At 40.2% G+C, this 15,713-nt stretch overlaps 1 protein-coding gene across 2 annotated transcripts; it reads left to right on the forward strand.

Moving 5' to 3' along the window:
• Positions 1-8,295: 8,295 nt before the first annotated feature.
• On the forward strand, positions 8,296-15,420 carry zfpl1 (zinc finger protein-like 1). 2 transcript variants are annotated; one of them, XM_034098925.2, is made up of 8 exons: positions 8,296-8,472; positions 9,780-9,887; positions 9,971-10,082; positions 10,245-10,438; positions 11,614-11,692; positions 11,794-11,988; positions 14,288-14,411; positions 14,529-15,420. In XM_034098925.2, exons 2-8 carry the CDS (start codon positions 9,786-9,788, stop codon positions 14,713-14,715), a joined length of 993 nt encoding a protein of 330 aa, XP_033954816.1. In that variant the 5' UTR covers positions 8,296-8,472; positions 9,780-9,785; the 3' UTR covers positions 14,716-15,420. The 2 variants fall into 2 exon arrangements, with proteins under 2 accessions (XP_033954816.1, XP_033954815.1); XM_034098924.2 differs by having other exon boundaries at positions 8,297-8,472; positions 9,775-9,887.
• The last annotated feature ends 293 nt before the right edge of the window (positions 15,421-15,713 follow it).

A 15,713-nucleotide genomic window follows, 5' to 3' on the forward strand; every position in this document is an offset into this window, starting at 1 on the left:
GCTCATGATGTATCCCGTTTTGCACGAGGGACACTCGCGGACACTATCATTGCTCATGATTTGATCTTCCTGTGCTTCAGTAGGCCTACTGCTGGTTGCTGAAGAAAAGAGGGAGCAGATTACCCGGCCGCCTTCCTATTTATACCGGAAGGAGGCCCGAGGGTGGGGCCCACCTAGCGGGTGGGCGTGGACTACAAGTGTTTCAGTGCTGCGCGGGGGGGCATTGAAGCATTGAACTGAAACCTCAGTGTTGAACGAATCATATTCCAATATTGATACGTTAAGCCTTATTTAAAATAAAAATGTACTGTAGGACCCGAAATAAATGAAACACTTCCAGATTGTGTCGATCGCCTGTGTGTGTAGAGCAGATGTGAAGGGAATAGCAGGGCTACCGTAAATGTGCAAGACTGCATTTAAGGCTATTTATAAACCAATATGTCATGATGTTGAAAAGTTTGTTCTGTGAGAAACCTGAATCATTGTTACTAACTAAACTGGCTGAATGTAATCAAAGGGGCCCTATTATGCTATTATGATGATTATTATTATGCCCCCCTGCCTGAAACACAGTTCGACTCATTTGTTGAGTCATTTGTTGGACTCATTTGTTTCCTCCTCTGACATCACGACGTAACAGTAACACTCGTCGTTTTATTGGCTAGTGCTCCAATACATTGTACGTGATTGGTTAAGGGGCGGGACATTTCCGACACATCTCCAAGCGGTTTACCAGTCACAACAGAGCCGGCCAGCTAACCAATCAGAGCAGACTTGGCTCCTGTTTCAGACAGAGGGTGAAAAGAGGTGCTGCAGGCTGTATGGGGGAAAAGCACCTTTTTCCCCGCACATTATCTAAACTATCACAGTAGAGGCACATAATACAACAACAAGCATGTGTTTCTGAACAGTTGACATTTCTTCCATTTTTTCTTTGCAAAATGTTTCGAAGGTATTACACATCCAAATGTCATAATTCAAGTAAGAATTAGCAACCGCACCGCTCTGATTTATAGGGCCAATCCCTTTACAGTAACATCAGGGAATGATTAATTAAACAAGCCATGGCCAAATCTTCACGCTTTCCCTCACAGATAGAGCTAATAGCTGATCAATAGTTGCCAGACAAAATCAATCACCGTCCCCCTGCCCAACCAGACAACCCCTTCAGACCCCACTGCCTCAGCTCCAGGGAAGATTTGTCCTCCAATGCCTATCATTTGTCTTTAGATTTCCCTTCCATCTGATAGCTCTGGTGCTTTTCAAATGCCCTCTCCACATGTCCTTACCCCCTGTCAGTGATTTATGTGTCTAGTCATCACTGAGGACACTACAAGTTTATGCTCATTTGCACCAAGTCATTAAGTCTCATAATGTATTCGTATTTAGTTTTTTCAAAGAAGTTAAACAATTTGCCACTGGCGGTGTGATAATCCCACATAAATCCAGAGTTGTTTAAGTAGGTATAGGGTAGGTAGGGTAGGTAAGAATGGAGAAACCAGCTGGAGTGCGCAAGAATTTGAAAGTACGCAGCCGGAAAAAATCTGCCCCTTCCTTCAGACTTCCTTACAGACCCCCTCCTCCAACACACACGAACGCGCACATGACCGATGAGGGCACGAGATAAGTTTGTGCACGAGATGGAAGGCTGACAGGTAGGTAGGACATCCAATTATTTGCCCCGGCCGCGGGGCAGATGATTGGTCGTGCTTTTTACAACGCCACGGCTTCCACAGATGAAATTCAGGTATTTATTGTCAAAGGATTTAATTTATTCATTGCTATCGGGATGTTAAGAGCATTCCATGGAATATAACAACAAGTGTTTCCGAAGTGAATTACCATACCCTACCTTTAATTGTTAAATGTCACTTTATTGAAAGAATTAAGCGAGTTAATTTGCAAATTAATTTTGTTCCCACTGCATGCTAAGCAAATTTGAAGAATAATTTTACATTCAATGCTTCATTAAGCACTTTTTATTTTATGCGGCATAATTTGATTCAGTGCCTTAGACCTTGTAATGAATCTGCCTCCTCCCCGCCCTCTTAGACCATAGCTGTTTATTTTTCATTTTCCCACTTGCCACTTCCCTCTACAGGCAATTCACATGTGCAGTGAACTGTGAAGGGGAAAAATGGAACCCTCTCAAATACATGCATGGCTATTTACACACACAAGCATACTGTAGATGCATAGCCTACTGTAAAGATAAAAAGTCATTATTATGCATGGACAGGCAGCTTACTGCACACATCGATGTCATTACCATCCTTTAAAAAAATGCTTGTCATGGCTGTTCATGTATATCAAGGATGGCCTATAGGTTTTTTGTGACAAGTCATTTCCTGCATTTATAGTCCCTTACTATCTCTTACATTCTTTATTGGAGAAATTTGGCAGACATTGTCCGCCAGACCGACTTCAAATGTTCTCATTAGGACTATACCATCAGATCTAATGAAGACACATGTTGCTCCATTCAAATGGTCCCAGTGATCTGCTTCTTGTAAGTTCAAGAAAAACGACATGTCTTTATAACATCTGTTCTTCTCTGCCTTTTTACTATTTGTAATTAAGCCATTGCAGTAAATCACAGGCTTAGACATAGGCCTATGATAATCTATTTATCTACACATACACATAAATGATTTATATCTGACTTTGTGATGAAAGGTTAATATCTTTATTTCCACAGGCAAAGCTGATGGGTGAATGATTGAACAGCCTTCTGTGTAATTTTGGTAATAACCAATATTTTATTGGTTGTCAGTTTGTACACCATCTGCTGACTAAACACACTAACTGCAATCTGACACAAACGTGCCAAGTACAAAAGGGCAAGAGCACAACAAAACAACATTTTTGTTGTTGTCTAGACAGGCAAATGGAAATGTGTTTTTCACAAGTTTGTTTCCTCTTTTCCACACTGAAGAACATAAACATGTTCGCTTGAATAAATGCATGTGTGAAATTTGATATGATTATAATCTTTTATCCATTGAAGTTTGAAATCAAGAGTTAGGATTTAAAGGCGGTAGTCTTGATGCCATTTAGCAAATGCATGGCTGCACAAGGGTACAAACATTTAATGGCACGATTAAAATAAATAAATCTGCTATCATGAACTTTGATTTATTGTTAAATCTTTATCACTGTGCTGAAGAGATTTAGAAAAGCTTACTATTCCTAAAGTGAAGTAACACCAGTGACAACAATATGGGACATATATATACACAAAATATATATTTTCATTAAGCTGTCAATTTTTGTGTAGTCATTAAGCCAATAAATTATGAGACAATTAAAAATAAATACATTTTAGAACATCTTGCCATTCCCATAGTGGACATCATATACATCTTGTGTGAATACACAAAGTCAAATAGAAGGTTGTAGGAAACTGGAGCACAAAATAAATGAGGTCGCATTATGATATTCATTCATATAATTCACAGTTAGGATGCTATGAAGGACCTGTGCACATAGAATTAAGCAGAGCCTCGTCCAGTACAGATGTGAAGTGATAAGCTTTTTCACACTGATTGAGGATGTGCAGTTAACAAGAGAAGAAGAAAGACACAAAATGGCGGTGTTTAGAGGATAATACTTGCCTACAATGTAGATGTAGTTGAACCGTGGGTCATCGATCTAACATAGTTTTATTGTTGCATAAAAAGCATACTCTGAAATAGCCTAATTGAAAAAATAATGGCATCTGTATCTTATTTTTATTTGTATCTAAAGTAGCACTCCGGCTCAGTAGGTGGCAGAGTGGACCTGTTAGTTTATAATGAAACACACGAAGAATACGCAGAAGCGAGATCAAAGTATATTAGAGGATGCTGGGGGTTCACTGCAACACAAAGTAATATGGTGTGGGGATTTTAATTCACATAGCTCGCTATGGGGAAGCAGTAGCACAGATGCAAATGGTGCAGTAGTTGAGGAATTTATAGATGACCACGGGCTAGTGTGCATTAACACTGGAGAAGGAACACGATATAATTGCACAAAGAATATAGAAACAGTACTCGATCTGACATTTGTATCTAGAGCAATAGCAGGTATAAGTACATGGAATGTGGTAAAGCATACTACAGTGGGCAGCGATCATTATCCGGTAATGATTAAAGTTGGGACCAACATAAGGTTTGAAAAGGTAAAGAAAATTCCTAGATGGAAATTGGGAAAGGCTAATTGGGATGCCTTCCAAGTTGTAAGTACGAATAGATGTAAAACACTTCAAGAGGAAAATTATGATGCTATAAATAAATTCAATGATGAGCTGGTTAAGGTTATCATTCATTCAGCTAAAGAAACAATTCCGGAAATTGCAGGAGTTAGGCGCACCAAGAGTGTACGCTGGTGGAATGGTGAATGTAGCAAATCCATTAAAGACAGAAATAAAGCATTCAGGCAACTCAAAAAACTCCATTCTCAGGAAGCTTTGAATCAGTATAAAAGGGCCCAGGCTATAGTGAGGAGAACAATAAGAACGCAAAAACGCACTTTTTGGAGGCAATATTGCAATAGTATTGGAAGAGAAGTACAGCTTGCAGATTAGCAGATGGCATGATTAGGAGAGTGGGGGGAATTCGAAGGAATTATGAGTTGCCAGTTTTGAGCAGCGGGGACATAATGGCTGTCACAAACTTAGGAAAGGCGGAACTTCTAGCTCAAACATTTAGGAAAGTTCATAGTTCAGATAACCTTACAGAGGAAGCCAGGCAGTGCAGACATAATACACTCATGGAAAACCCTAGAATATTGGATAGAGTAGAAGTGTTAGGAGATCAGTTGGACCGGCATTTTAGTATGTTTGAGTTGAGAAGAGCAATTATTAGTGCTCGTCAAACCACTCCTGGGAAAGATGGTGTTGTTATAAAATGTTAGAACACATGACAGATAACACTCTAGTCATTGTGTTAAGGTTGTTTAATAGGGTGTGGGATTCTGGCCAACTTCCTTCAGTGTTGAAACAAGCGATAATAGTGCCCATCCTAAAGCCAGGGAAAGACCCTTCAGATCCATCTAGCTACAGGCCTATTGCCCTGACATCTCATTTATGCAAAAATCATGGAGAGAATGGTTACAGAAAGGTTAACATATATCTTAAAAAGTAAAGATCTGTTGTCCCCATATCAAAGTGGGTTCTGTAGGGGTAGGAATACAATGGATTCTATATTGTGCTTAGAGTCAGGCATCAGGAAAGCACAGACCAATAAGGAAGTAGTGATTGCAGTCTTCTTTGATGTTGAAAAGGCTTATGACATGCTCTGGAAGGAAGGACTACTAATCAAGTTAAAATCATTGGGAATTGGTGGTAAAGCATATAATTGGGTTATGAATTTTTTACTAGACAGAAAAATACAAGTAAGAGTAGGTGCAGAATATTCAAGTGTTTATGTTGTGGAAAATGGTACTCCGCAAGGTAGTGTATGTAGTCCGTTGCTGTTCAATATAATGATACATGACATCTTTAATCAAGTTCATCCAAGTGTGGGAAAATCTTTGTATGCAGATGATGGGGCGTTGTGGGCAAAAGGCCGCAATGTAGCACATGTTGGAAAGAAAATACAAGCTGCAATAGTTGAAGTGGAGAAATGGACAAATAAATGGGGATTCAAACTGTCAGTAGCTAAGACGCGGGTCATTTGTTTTACAAAACGGCATAACATTGCTCCTATATCGTTAAAATTGTATGAGCAACCTCTTGAACAGGTTAATACAATAATATTTCTTGGTGTTTGGTTTGACGGAGAGTTAACATGGAGCAATCATATAGGAAACATTCAAAATAAATGTAAAAAGGTCAACAATGTACTTCGGTGTTTGGCGGGACAGGAGTGGGGAGCGAGTAGGTCATCACTTCTGAATATATATTGGGCACTCATGAGACCTGTATTTGATTATGGGTGTATAGCGTTCATGGCAGCAGCAGAATCAAACCTTAAAAAGCTGGATTTCCTACAAGCTCAGGCCCTGAGAATATGTAGTGGAGTTTTTAAAACATCTCCAGTATCAGCAATACAGGTGGAAATGGGAGAAATGCCTTTAAGGTTAAGAAGAGTGAAGTTAATGTTGGCATACTGGGTAAACCTTCAGGGGCATAGTGATAGTCATCCTGCGAAAAGTATCTTGAAAGATTGCTGGGAGCACAATGAGTCACATTTAACAAGTTTTGGATGGATTGGCGATGTTAAAGCAGCAAGTATAGTTTTGAATCAAATACAGTATTGCCCCACAGTTCCAATCTCATCCATTCCACCCTGGTTGTTCCCATTGCCAAGTGTAGACCTCAATATACGAGAGGAGTTAAAGGAAAAGATAGAACTACCAGTATGGCGCATAGTCCAGAATTATTTTGCAAGATATCACTCAGACTCAACAATCATATTTACAGATGGTTCCAAAGATCCAGAGACAGGGCGTGCAGCGGCAGCAGTGTATATCCCAGTGAGTAATACACATATAAAGAAAAGGGTAACAGACCATGTGTCAGTATACACCACAGAGTTGTTGGCATTGGTGTTGTCATTGAAATGGATAGAGGAGAAAGAAATACATAATAGTATAATTGCATCTGACAGCTTTTCAGCATTATCAAGTATACGATCAGGCAGATCTTCATTTAGAATGGACATAATAAATTAAATATTTCTAATTTTATATAAAATACAAAACAAAGGCATAGCAACTCGTTTCATCTGGGTTCCTGCTCATGTTGGTGTGGAGGGAAATGAACAGGTGGATATTCTGGCCAAACAAACACTCAGAATTATGAACATAGAGGTGAGATGACGTGCAACAACAACACCTTTCTGTTGGTCGCTTGTTAGCAGACCCTTCACGCGATGGCAGAGCGAACAGGTACAGGCAGGGCCCATAATGATAGCCCTATAGTTTAAATCTACTACCCACACATGACCATATGGAAATGGGTTACTATTTAAAAAAATAAATGTATTTATAAATGTATTTAGGAACCTATCCATGTGATTTTTAGTGGGGGGAGACCTCAAATCCTCTATGGGGGTCCAGGGGCATGCCCCCCGGTAAGATTTTATTTTTTATTTTGGAGTTAAATGCATCAATCTGGTGCATTTTGAGGGGAAAATATAGAGACTAGATCTATGGAAACACCTATATTAAACAGAACTGTATACATTTCAATAATCATAAAATAATGGCCATAACCAATAACATACCATTTCCAATATGAAAAAAACACTGAAACTTGTTTATTAATTTATTTTTGGTTCATTTATAGTTGTGAGTGTGTCTGTGCTCCTGAATCAGCCTCTCCTGTCTCCCTCCTCTCCCCCCTGCTCCTCTTTGAGGCAGCAGCAAAGACTAGTTTTCTCTCAACAAGTTTTAAAAGTGTAACTTACCTTTTTCACCTTAATATGTGTTTACATAAATGGTGACCACACCGTTTGAGACCCACTGAGAACTTAGACTAAGTTAACTATCTAAACACTCAGAGAGTCCTTTACCTCACCTGAGCTGAGCTTATCCCGAGCTTGAATGACACACAGAGACCAATCAAGGGCTTTGATTTATGATCTGTATGACAGTGTCATACAGATCATAAATCAAAGCCCTTGATGGCCACTGTCAGTGGCCATGTCGGCAGGCCACATCATGTGGACAGCCAGTCACCCTGTGTGAGGCAGGCCACTTAACAGGCCAGAAGGAGGCGAGATCAGTGCAAGGGAGCGAGGGATCATTGTCCACAAGTTAATCGATCGCAGATGGCGTCGTGGTCACGGACGAATAAAAAAAAAAAATTATAAAAAAAAATTATAAAAAAATTATATTTAAAAAAAAAAAAAAAAAGCTAAATGGGTCGCGAAATATACTTGGGCGGCCGTTAATATACCTGGGCGGCCCGCCCAAGTATAGTCTATGCGTGGGAAACCCTGGAAAGCATCCAACCGGAAAGTGTATACACTGTAGCCAGCCAGAAACTGTTGAGCATGTTTTACTGCTTTGCAGGAAATATAGTACTCCGAGAAATGTGCTTTTCCAGACACTCAAGAAAGCAAAATTCCATGACTTGTCGCTATCAGGGCTGTTAGGGAAAAAATCAGGCAATATATATTGTGAGATTATTACGTTTCTAAGAGAAATTGATACATTTAAAATAATCTAGAGTTTTGTTTGTTTTGTTTGTTTTGTTTATTGTTTTCTGCAGTCTCTTGTCCACACACCAGTCCAGTTGATGGCGGTAATGCACCTAAAAGTTGGTTTGCCAACCGCCAATAAACACTAAAGAAGAAGAAGAAGAAGATACGCAGAAGCGGAAGAGACGTGGCACATAAACAGAGGGAGGAAGCTAGCTGCAGTGAAGTTTACTGATGACAGCTTCTGGACCTGCCTTCCACGTCATTTCGACTAGGAAGCTTAAATGACAGCCGTACACCATTACCTACAACGAACAGGGCTTGATTGAAGTCTGTCTGACAGGTAACATGTCATGTATTTATTGTATAAATTGGAACTTCCTTTACTGTAACTGCTAGCTAGCTACATTAGCTTGCTAACGCTCCCTCCATGTTACCTTACCTGATAACTTAGGTAGCAGGCAGCTAACTAATGTTAGCTCAGATCAGTGTTGGAACTGATCTTGTGTTTTTGTTAAAACAAATACCTGGTTACCTCTGTTGAATAATGAAGTAAGTACCAAAATGCTTACGATAACTTATTTGAAGTTAGCAAAAACCACAGCATTAGATTAGTAGCCACTAGCCAAGGAAGTACGAATCACGCCCATGGACAGTTTGAGCAGCAGCTGGTGCGGGGTGCCCTCATTAACTGCCTAATAATAAGTAAATGATAAGGTATGTTGACTTGATTGATTGGTCTTTAACGAAACATGATTTAGCTGTCAAAATGTGCTGCTGTTATACAGCATCACAATCTGCCACATTTGGGACTGCCCCAGGTAACTCGTGTGTTATTTGTTATAAAATACATTTATATTTTTAATTAGATCTTCCTTTTAGGAATATTAAATCAAAGTCATAATACATTCATGATACATTGACCCTTCCATAGCCTTTTAGTAAAGGTACAGTTGCAAAAAACAATGAAGGATTTTGTCTGGTAATAAATCACATAATGATCATTCTTTTTCATATTGACAAGAATAATGATGAAAAACTAGTTGAGCAGGTATTATGTCTTTATATATACAGTCTATGTATTATGTAAAGCTGTTCCAGTAAATAACAACAATTTAGTAACATGTCATTCATTTGTTCCAGACAAGAACAAAAACTCCACACATAGTAAATGTTTATATTATGATTTTATAATTTATCTGATTATTTCACTATCCACATGATACATATTTATAATGGATTTGGCTGTTATACACAGTGTACAACACTGGCTTCAAACTCTTCTCATAACTTTGTATTAAGAATTAAGGAAGCTTGTGCACAAGGCACTCGTATGAACAACTATGCCAACAGCCAGGGTTTTTTGGGAACAAGGATTACAGGGTCAAGGGAAGGTATACAGTCCTTTCAATCTTTGCCTCTATTGTTTCACTTATATCTGTAAAATTAGAATAATCAGGATAAGTACATTGATTGCAAACCTTTAGTGTCACATGCTTTTTCTCATGAATGAAGACGGATTCATCTTACTTTTGTTATACTTAACACAAAGCAAGTCAGTAATTAACAGAATAATGAGAACTAGGACTTTTAGTTGTATACATTCATAACAATCCTGCCTTTTCTTTGTTTGTCCTCAACACAGCACAGGTGACTATGGGTCTCTGCAAGTGTCCCAAGCGAAAGGTGACCAATCTATTCTGCTTCGAACATCGTGTAAATGTGTGCGAGCATTGCCTGGTCTCCAATCACAACAAGGTCAGTGAATGGACAAGTATCAGACAGTTTGTAAAAATGTGTAACACCATATTAATATTCTTTATCTCTCCATGCCCATTCAGTGTATCGTGCAGTCATATTTGCAATGGCTTCAGGACAGCGATTACAACCCCAACTGTACTCTGTGTAGTACTCCACTGAATGCTCAAGACACTGTGAGGCTCGTCTGCTACGGTAAGATTATCAAGTTTCTGTCTATTACAATGTCATTGGAAAGAACATGATCAACTCTGTCAAATAAATACACATATTAAGATAGACTTGTATCTCAAATGACAAGTGTAATGTTTTGATTTTTTTTTTACTGTGAAGTTAAATATTTTTTTCTTTCCACAGATGTGTTCCACTGGTCCTGTCTCAATGACCTGGCCTCTCGGCTGCCCCTCCACACGGCTCCAGCGGGGTATCAGTGCCCCACCTGTCAGAGTCCACTGTTTCCCCCTTCCAACCTGGCCAGCCCGATTGCTGATGTGCTGAAAGAACAGCTGTCGTCTGTTAACTGGGCAAGAGCTGGTTTAGGTCTGCCGCTGGTAAGGGCCTTTTTTATTGTTATGTTGCTGTGTTTATGTCTCTTGTTTAGTGATCTCACAATCATTACACAAAGTGTCCTGTAAACAAATCAAGTGACAAGAAAGTACACATTCAGTATTGTGTGTTTTCTGGTTGTATTTAAAAGCTAAAATTGTATATATGAAAAAAGTTGGGGTGTCCCCGATTAAGATTTGACATAGTTTATTTGATTTGATTTGTTATTATCATTTATTGAATGCCTTTGTCTTGTGCAGAATGCGTGGTCTTGATGCAACCCTGTGTGCTTTGATAGTTATAATGCGATTGCTCTCAGATTTAATAAATACATTTGAAACAGTAGCCTTACCAAGTGGAAAAAAACAACTGGCAACAATCACAGAATAATTACAAACTACAGACAAGGAGTGCAGAGAGAAGCAGTAACGGTGCACAGAAACATTACAGTACATAGAATGTTTACGCTTACTATGTAGAGGTCACACCTTTCTTGTGTAGACAGGACGACAACAGATACACCCTCACTCCAACACAGGTTAAGCTCGAACGCTAAAATACCAGTTGGGTTTCCAAATGTTCAGTCATTAAGGCAGGAAGTTGTAACGGATGCGGCAAAGGGAAATGACACCCATGTTTATAGCCTGAAAGGAACAATCCTTTATTCAATAATGAATTTATTTCCGCCACTGCAACGATTTTACTGTGAGACAGTTCTTAAAGGTGGGGTAGGTAATTCACTTCAGAAACTCTTTTTGTTATATTCCATGGAATGCTCTTAACATCCCGATAGCAATGAATACATTAAATGCTTTGACAATAAATACATAAAAATAATTCATCTGTGGAAGCTGTAACGCTGTAAAAAGCACGACCAATCATCTGAGCTGGCCCGGCTAAAGTAACTGGACGGCCTACCTGCCTGTCAGCCTTCCATCTTGTGCACACACTTATCTCGTGCCCTCATTGGTCATGTGCACGTTCGTGTGTGTTGGAGGCGGGGCTCTCTAAGGAAGTCTGAAGGAAGGGGCAGATTTTGTTCAGCTGCGTCGTTTCAAATTCTAGCGCACTCGAGCTGGTTTCTCCATTCTTACCTACCCTACCATTAAGGGGAAATCTTCAAAGAATCGTCTTTCGTGATCAAATGTATTCTTAATAAAAGGCCGTATTTCACTGACAGATTGAAGAGCCCATTGGGGTCCTTGAGGAGATGGCTGCTCACGATGTCACTGATTATACTGACTGGTCGACATTTGAGGGTGAGCCTCAATGTTAACTTTGTTTATTAGGGACTGTCTTTTACCCGTTTATTATACAGTATTTTTTAAGTGTTTTAATCATACTCTCTTCGTTCCCACAGCACAAGAACAAAGTAACATTTACCCCAGCAGCTCTTACAACCCCAGCCTCAACCCACCACCACCAGAGTCTGTCTCACCTCCAGCACAGGAAGAGGTTGTAGTCCCTCGTAAAAATGGGGATCCAAATATCCAGGAGCAGTCTGTGGTCAACTTCTCTACCGCTACAACCCGTGACACAATTACACTACACACAGGTAAAGCATTGGAAAGCCCTTTTAATCTATTATCTCCCACTTTTTTTTTAAAGAACATCTAACATTGTCTTACTTTAATGTATAGTATATTTTGTGTGCGGTGTATCACCTACAGTAGAGGATTTTTGGCGATAACTGTCCTTTTAAGCCCCAAAATACATTTAAAGGTCTCATGTCATGGCCATTTCTACTGATCATAATTCCAATGTTGAGTTATACTAACATAGATTTAAATTGTGCAATTTTCCAAAATCACATTGGTTTCTCATACAGCATCTCTGTATTGGATGTGTATTCACTCTGTCCTACACGGCTTGTTGGAGCTCCTACCCCCCCCCTCCCTCCCTATGAGCCCAGTGGCTGTCTGCGAGACAGCGAAACCCAGCCCAAAACCAGCCCAAACACACACACACCTGCAGCCTGGCTGGGAGTTTGTGTGTGCTCAAACTCACAGCCTCGCCGTGTCCCGCCGTCTCAGGGAGGAGAAATCGGCGGAGCTGCAGCTGAGAATCCACAGACTTAACCTAATGGCTCCGCAGACGTAACGGCTCCACGGATTGGTCCATTTGGACCAATGGGTCCATTTGGGTATGGGCACGTCACTGTACCCAGGAAGAAAATGAGAAATCTCCAACGAGGCTTTCTGGGGCAGCACAGACAGGTCTTTTCTGTGTTAGAGTTTTACTCGCTACAGGGTGTACTTTGAGGGTTTGTGACTTTGCAGACCGTTTACATGCAGAAAAAGCTTCTTAACCAGGGGTGCACATCACTTTTTTGCCCTGGTTCTCAAAGGAGCACCTTGAGATGTTGCTTGGTGCTCATCCTTAAAATGAAATAAACCGTAACTTTTGAGGGGGTCTTGACTTTATTTGCCAGACACACGGCACTGAACACACATGCAGAGGTGAACACAGAACACGCATGCAGAGGTGAACACAGAACACGCATGCAGAGGTGAACACAGAACACGCATGCAGAGGTGAACACAGAACACGCATGCAGAGGTGAACACAAGACAACATTAGCACGACCAGTAATCCTACAAGCTGTCATCACTACACTCCTGACTGTTCTCCTCACTGTCTTCCTCTCTGTCAGACATGGTAGCTGATGATGTAGGCCTACTACTTTCTCTCTGGTTGAGTCTGCGATTAGATGCTTGCATCCACAAGTCAACAGCTGGTTTTGGGTCGAAAGTCTCTGTTGTCATCTTAGACAAGTGGATGTAATCAAATAAGTATGTGAACATAACCAATAACCTACCATAGCCAATAACACATGAATGTGTAACTTATTTTATTTGTGTTGTTCATTCATATCTTATTTTACCTTAACATTTATTTATGCTTTTTTTTTTTTTTATCTCCAGTTTTAAAGGATATTTTTGGTTACTGTCCTATAGTATACATTGGAATGATTTCAAACCTGTTTATCCCAATAATTATAAAGGAGTGCCTTGGAAATATGTGTTTACATAAATTGTGACCAAACTGTTTGAACTTAGACTAAACTGAACTATCGAAACACTGAGAGTCCTTACCTCACTGAGTTGTAGTATCAGCCTCTCAGTCTGACTGGAGAGAGCTCTCCTCCACATTATTGTAGAAACATATTCTTCTTATATCCGTTAGAGCAGCTAGCACCAGATTCTAATAACAACAGCGCCGGTACCGGGCGGTGCACCCTTCTCTCTCTCCCTCGCTCACTCGCATTTTGGCTGTGAGCTGCGGGCGCCAGATAAGCCAACATCCCCCATTTTCATTACTTACAGCGCCCATCGTACAGGGCAAATGAAACGTGTAACCAGGGTGAAAAGGGTGTTACATTTATTTAATTATGAGTATTGTTACATCAAGGCCGAAAATTAGGATGAGCCCCAACGGTCAAAAATGTTTTCTTCCCTCCCAGAACTGTCAGCGCAGCGCCCCCCAGATCTGGCGCCCTAGGCGAACATCTATAACGCGGCTACGGGCCGGCCCTGACTTCATATCATAGGTTCATATGCAACTCGCAAATATCTTTTTCTCTCTCTCTTCTCTTCTCTTCTCTCTCTCTCTCTCTCTCTCTCTCTCTCTCTCTCTCTCTCAATGTTGGTACGCAAATGCGCCTTTTTTCAAATGACCCGGTGCTCTTTTTTTGCATGCGCACCTCCGCACCAGTTATGTGCAGCCCTGTTCATAACACACAAGGGGACGGGTAATGACCGGAAAAGCATGGGACCTTTCATAATAATTTTGAGGTCAATTTTTTTGCACATACCAAGCTTAACATACTATAATAATCTGTTGTTTATCTCCAGCATCGTCACCAAGAAAGATCTACGACACGCGGGACGTTGGTCACAGCTCCGTCACACAGATTGACTTTGACGATGACAAGTACCGGCGACGACCAACGTTAAGTTGGTTTGCTCAAATTCTCAAGTGAGTATTATGATCTACTGTGGAACTGCAGCTCTCTTTTCTTGTTTTCTCACCAAGAATAAGTCACTACAAATATAATTGTGATCCCTGATTTTCTGACATGGTTGATCTTTTCAGAAATCGCACAGGCGGAAAGCGGACATCTCTGTCCTGGAAACAGCGGGTCTTCATGCTCCTTGTGGTCGGAGTTCTCGGTTTCTTTACGTTGATCATCATCATGGCTAAACTGGGACGTGCCTCCGCGGGCAACGACCCAAATTTAGATCCTCTGCTTAACCCCAACATCCGTGTGGGCAAAAACTGATAAACAAGCGTTGATTTCTTCTTTTCCTTCTGTGTAACAACATATACAGTATACCTGTGTAGAACAAAATGAAATGGGTGCTCAGTGACACTGGCAGCCCAACAGAGGGAGCCCTTTACCCAACTTGAATGAGAATGAAAAAGAGACGCTGCACCTTTTTTGAGAATGGAGGCAAACTCTGGCTCTATTCATTTCCATCAGGCAGTGGGACCCGGCAGGAAGAGCCCGCCGCAACAAAATCTCTGAAGGTGACCAAGGCCCGGTGCAAAGACGAGGGATCCGGTTATTGTTGCTTTTGAAAGCTTATGAAGAAGAAGTGGGGTAGCATTTATATTTACAATTCCAGCTAACATATGTCAATGATCTTTGTTATTTGGGTTTTTAAGTTCAGTAGACACTAAATAAATACTTTTGATGTTAAAAAAACATCTTTAGCTCGCAGAAAAGTCATGATGTATATGATACATTTAATAATGTCTCCCGTTACAGATTCCACTTGCTGATTTGATTTCAGTGACCTTGTTTCTCCTTTAGAGAAGTTGTGGCCCTCACAACTGGAATGAAATGCTCCAAACTACTAATAACTTATTATGGGTGTCTGCATCACTTCTGAAATTGAGTACATTGCTTTTAGGTTTGCCATAAATACTGTATGTATATTTCCTGATGTTTTTGTCTGTCTATTAAATGGGAAAAACTGCAGAATTTAAGCATTATGTTTTTTTAAAGTCCATGAATCGTGTTCATTATTTACTGATGTGCAAAGGCAAATACAGTGAAGGATTTCATGTCAGTTGCGTTGTGCTTCACTTAGAATAAATGTCAGAAAACTAGGAGTATATTTATAAATTATATATATTACATTTGAGTTCAGTTGCTCAAACTGGTATTATATTGCCTAGTTCTAATGAAGCAACTATAAGCATGATAGTGTTATCACAGACTTTTGATCAAAGTAAACAATATCCCATGGAGTAGATGTAATGTTTGGGTCTGTA

Source organism: Pseudochaenichthys georgianus, chromosome 14, assembly GCF_902827115.2.
Source record: "Pseudochaenichthys georgianus chromosome 14, fPseGeo1.2, whole genome shotgun sequence".
Classification (NCBI taxonomy): Eukaryota; Metazoa; Chordata; class Actinopteri; order Perciformes; family Channichthyidae; genus Pseudochaenichthys; species Pseudochaenichthys georgianus.

Bases quoted from the DNA above. Each gene is read 5' to 3' on its own strand.
- zfpl1 (XM_034098925.2), top strand. From the start codon at position 9,786: ATGGGTCTCTGCAAGTGTCCCAAGCGAAAGGTGACCAATCTATTCTGC. The intron at 10,439-11,613 runs GTAAGGGCCTTT...TTTCACTGACAG, and splicing joins CTGGTTTAGGTCTGCCGCTG to ATTGAAGAGCCCATTGGGGT. The intron at 11,693-11,793 runs GTGAGCCTCAAT...TCGTTCCCACAG, and splicing joins TGACTGGTCGACATTTGAGG to CACAAGAACAAAGTAACATT.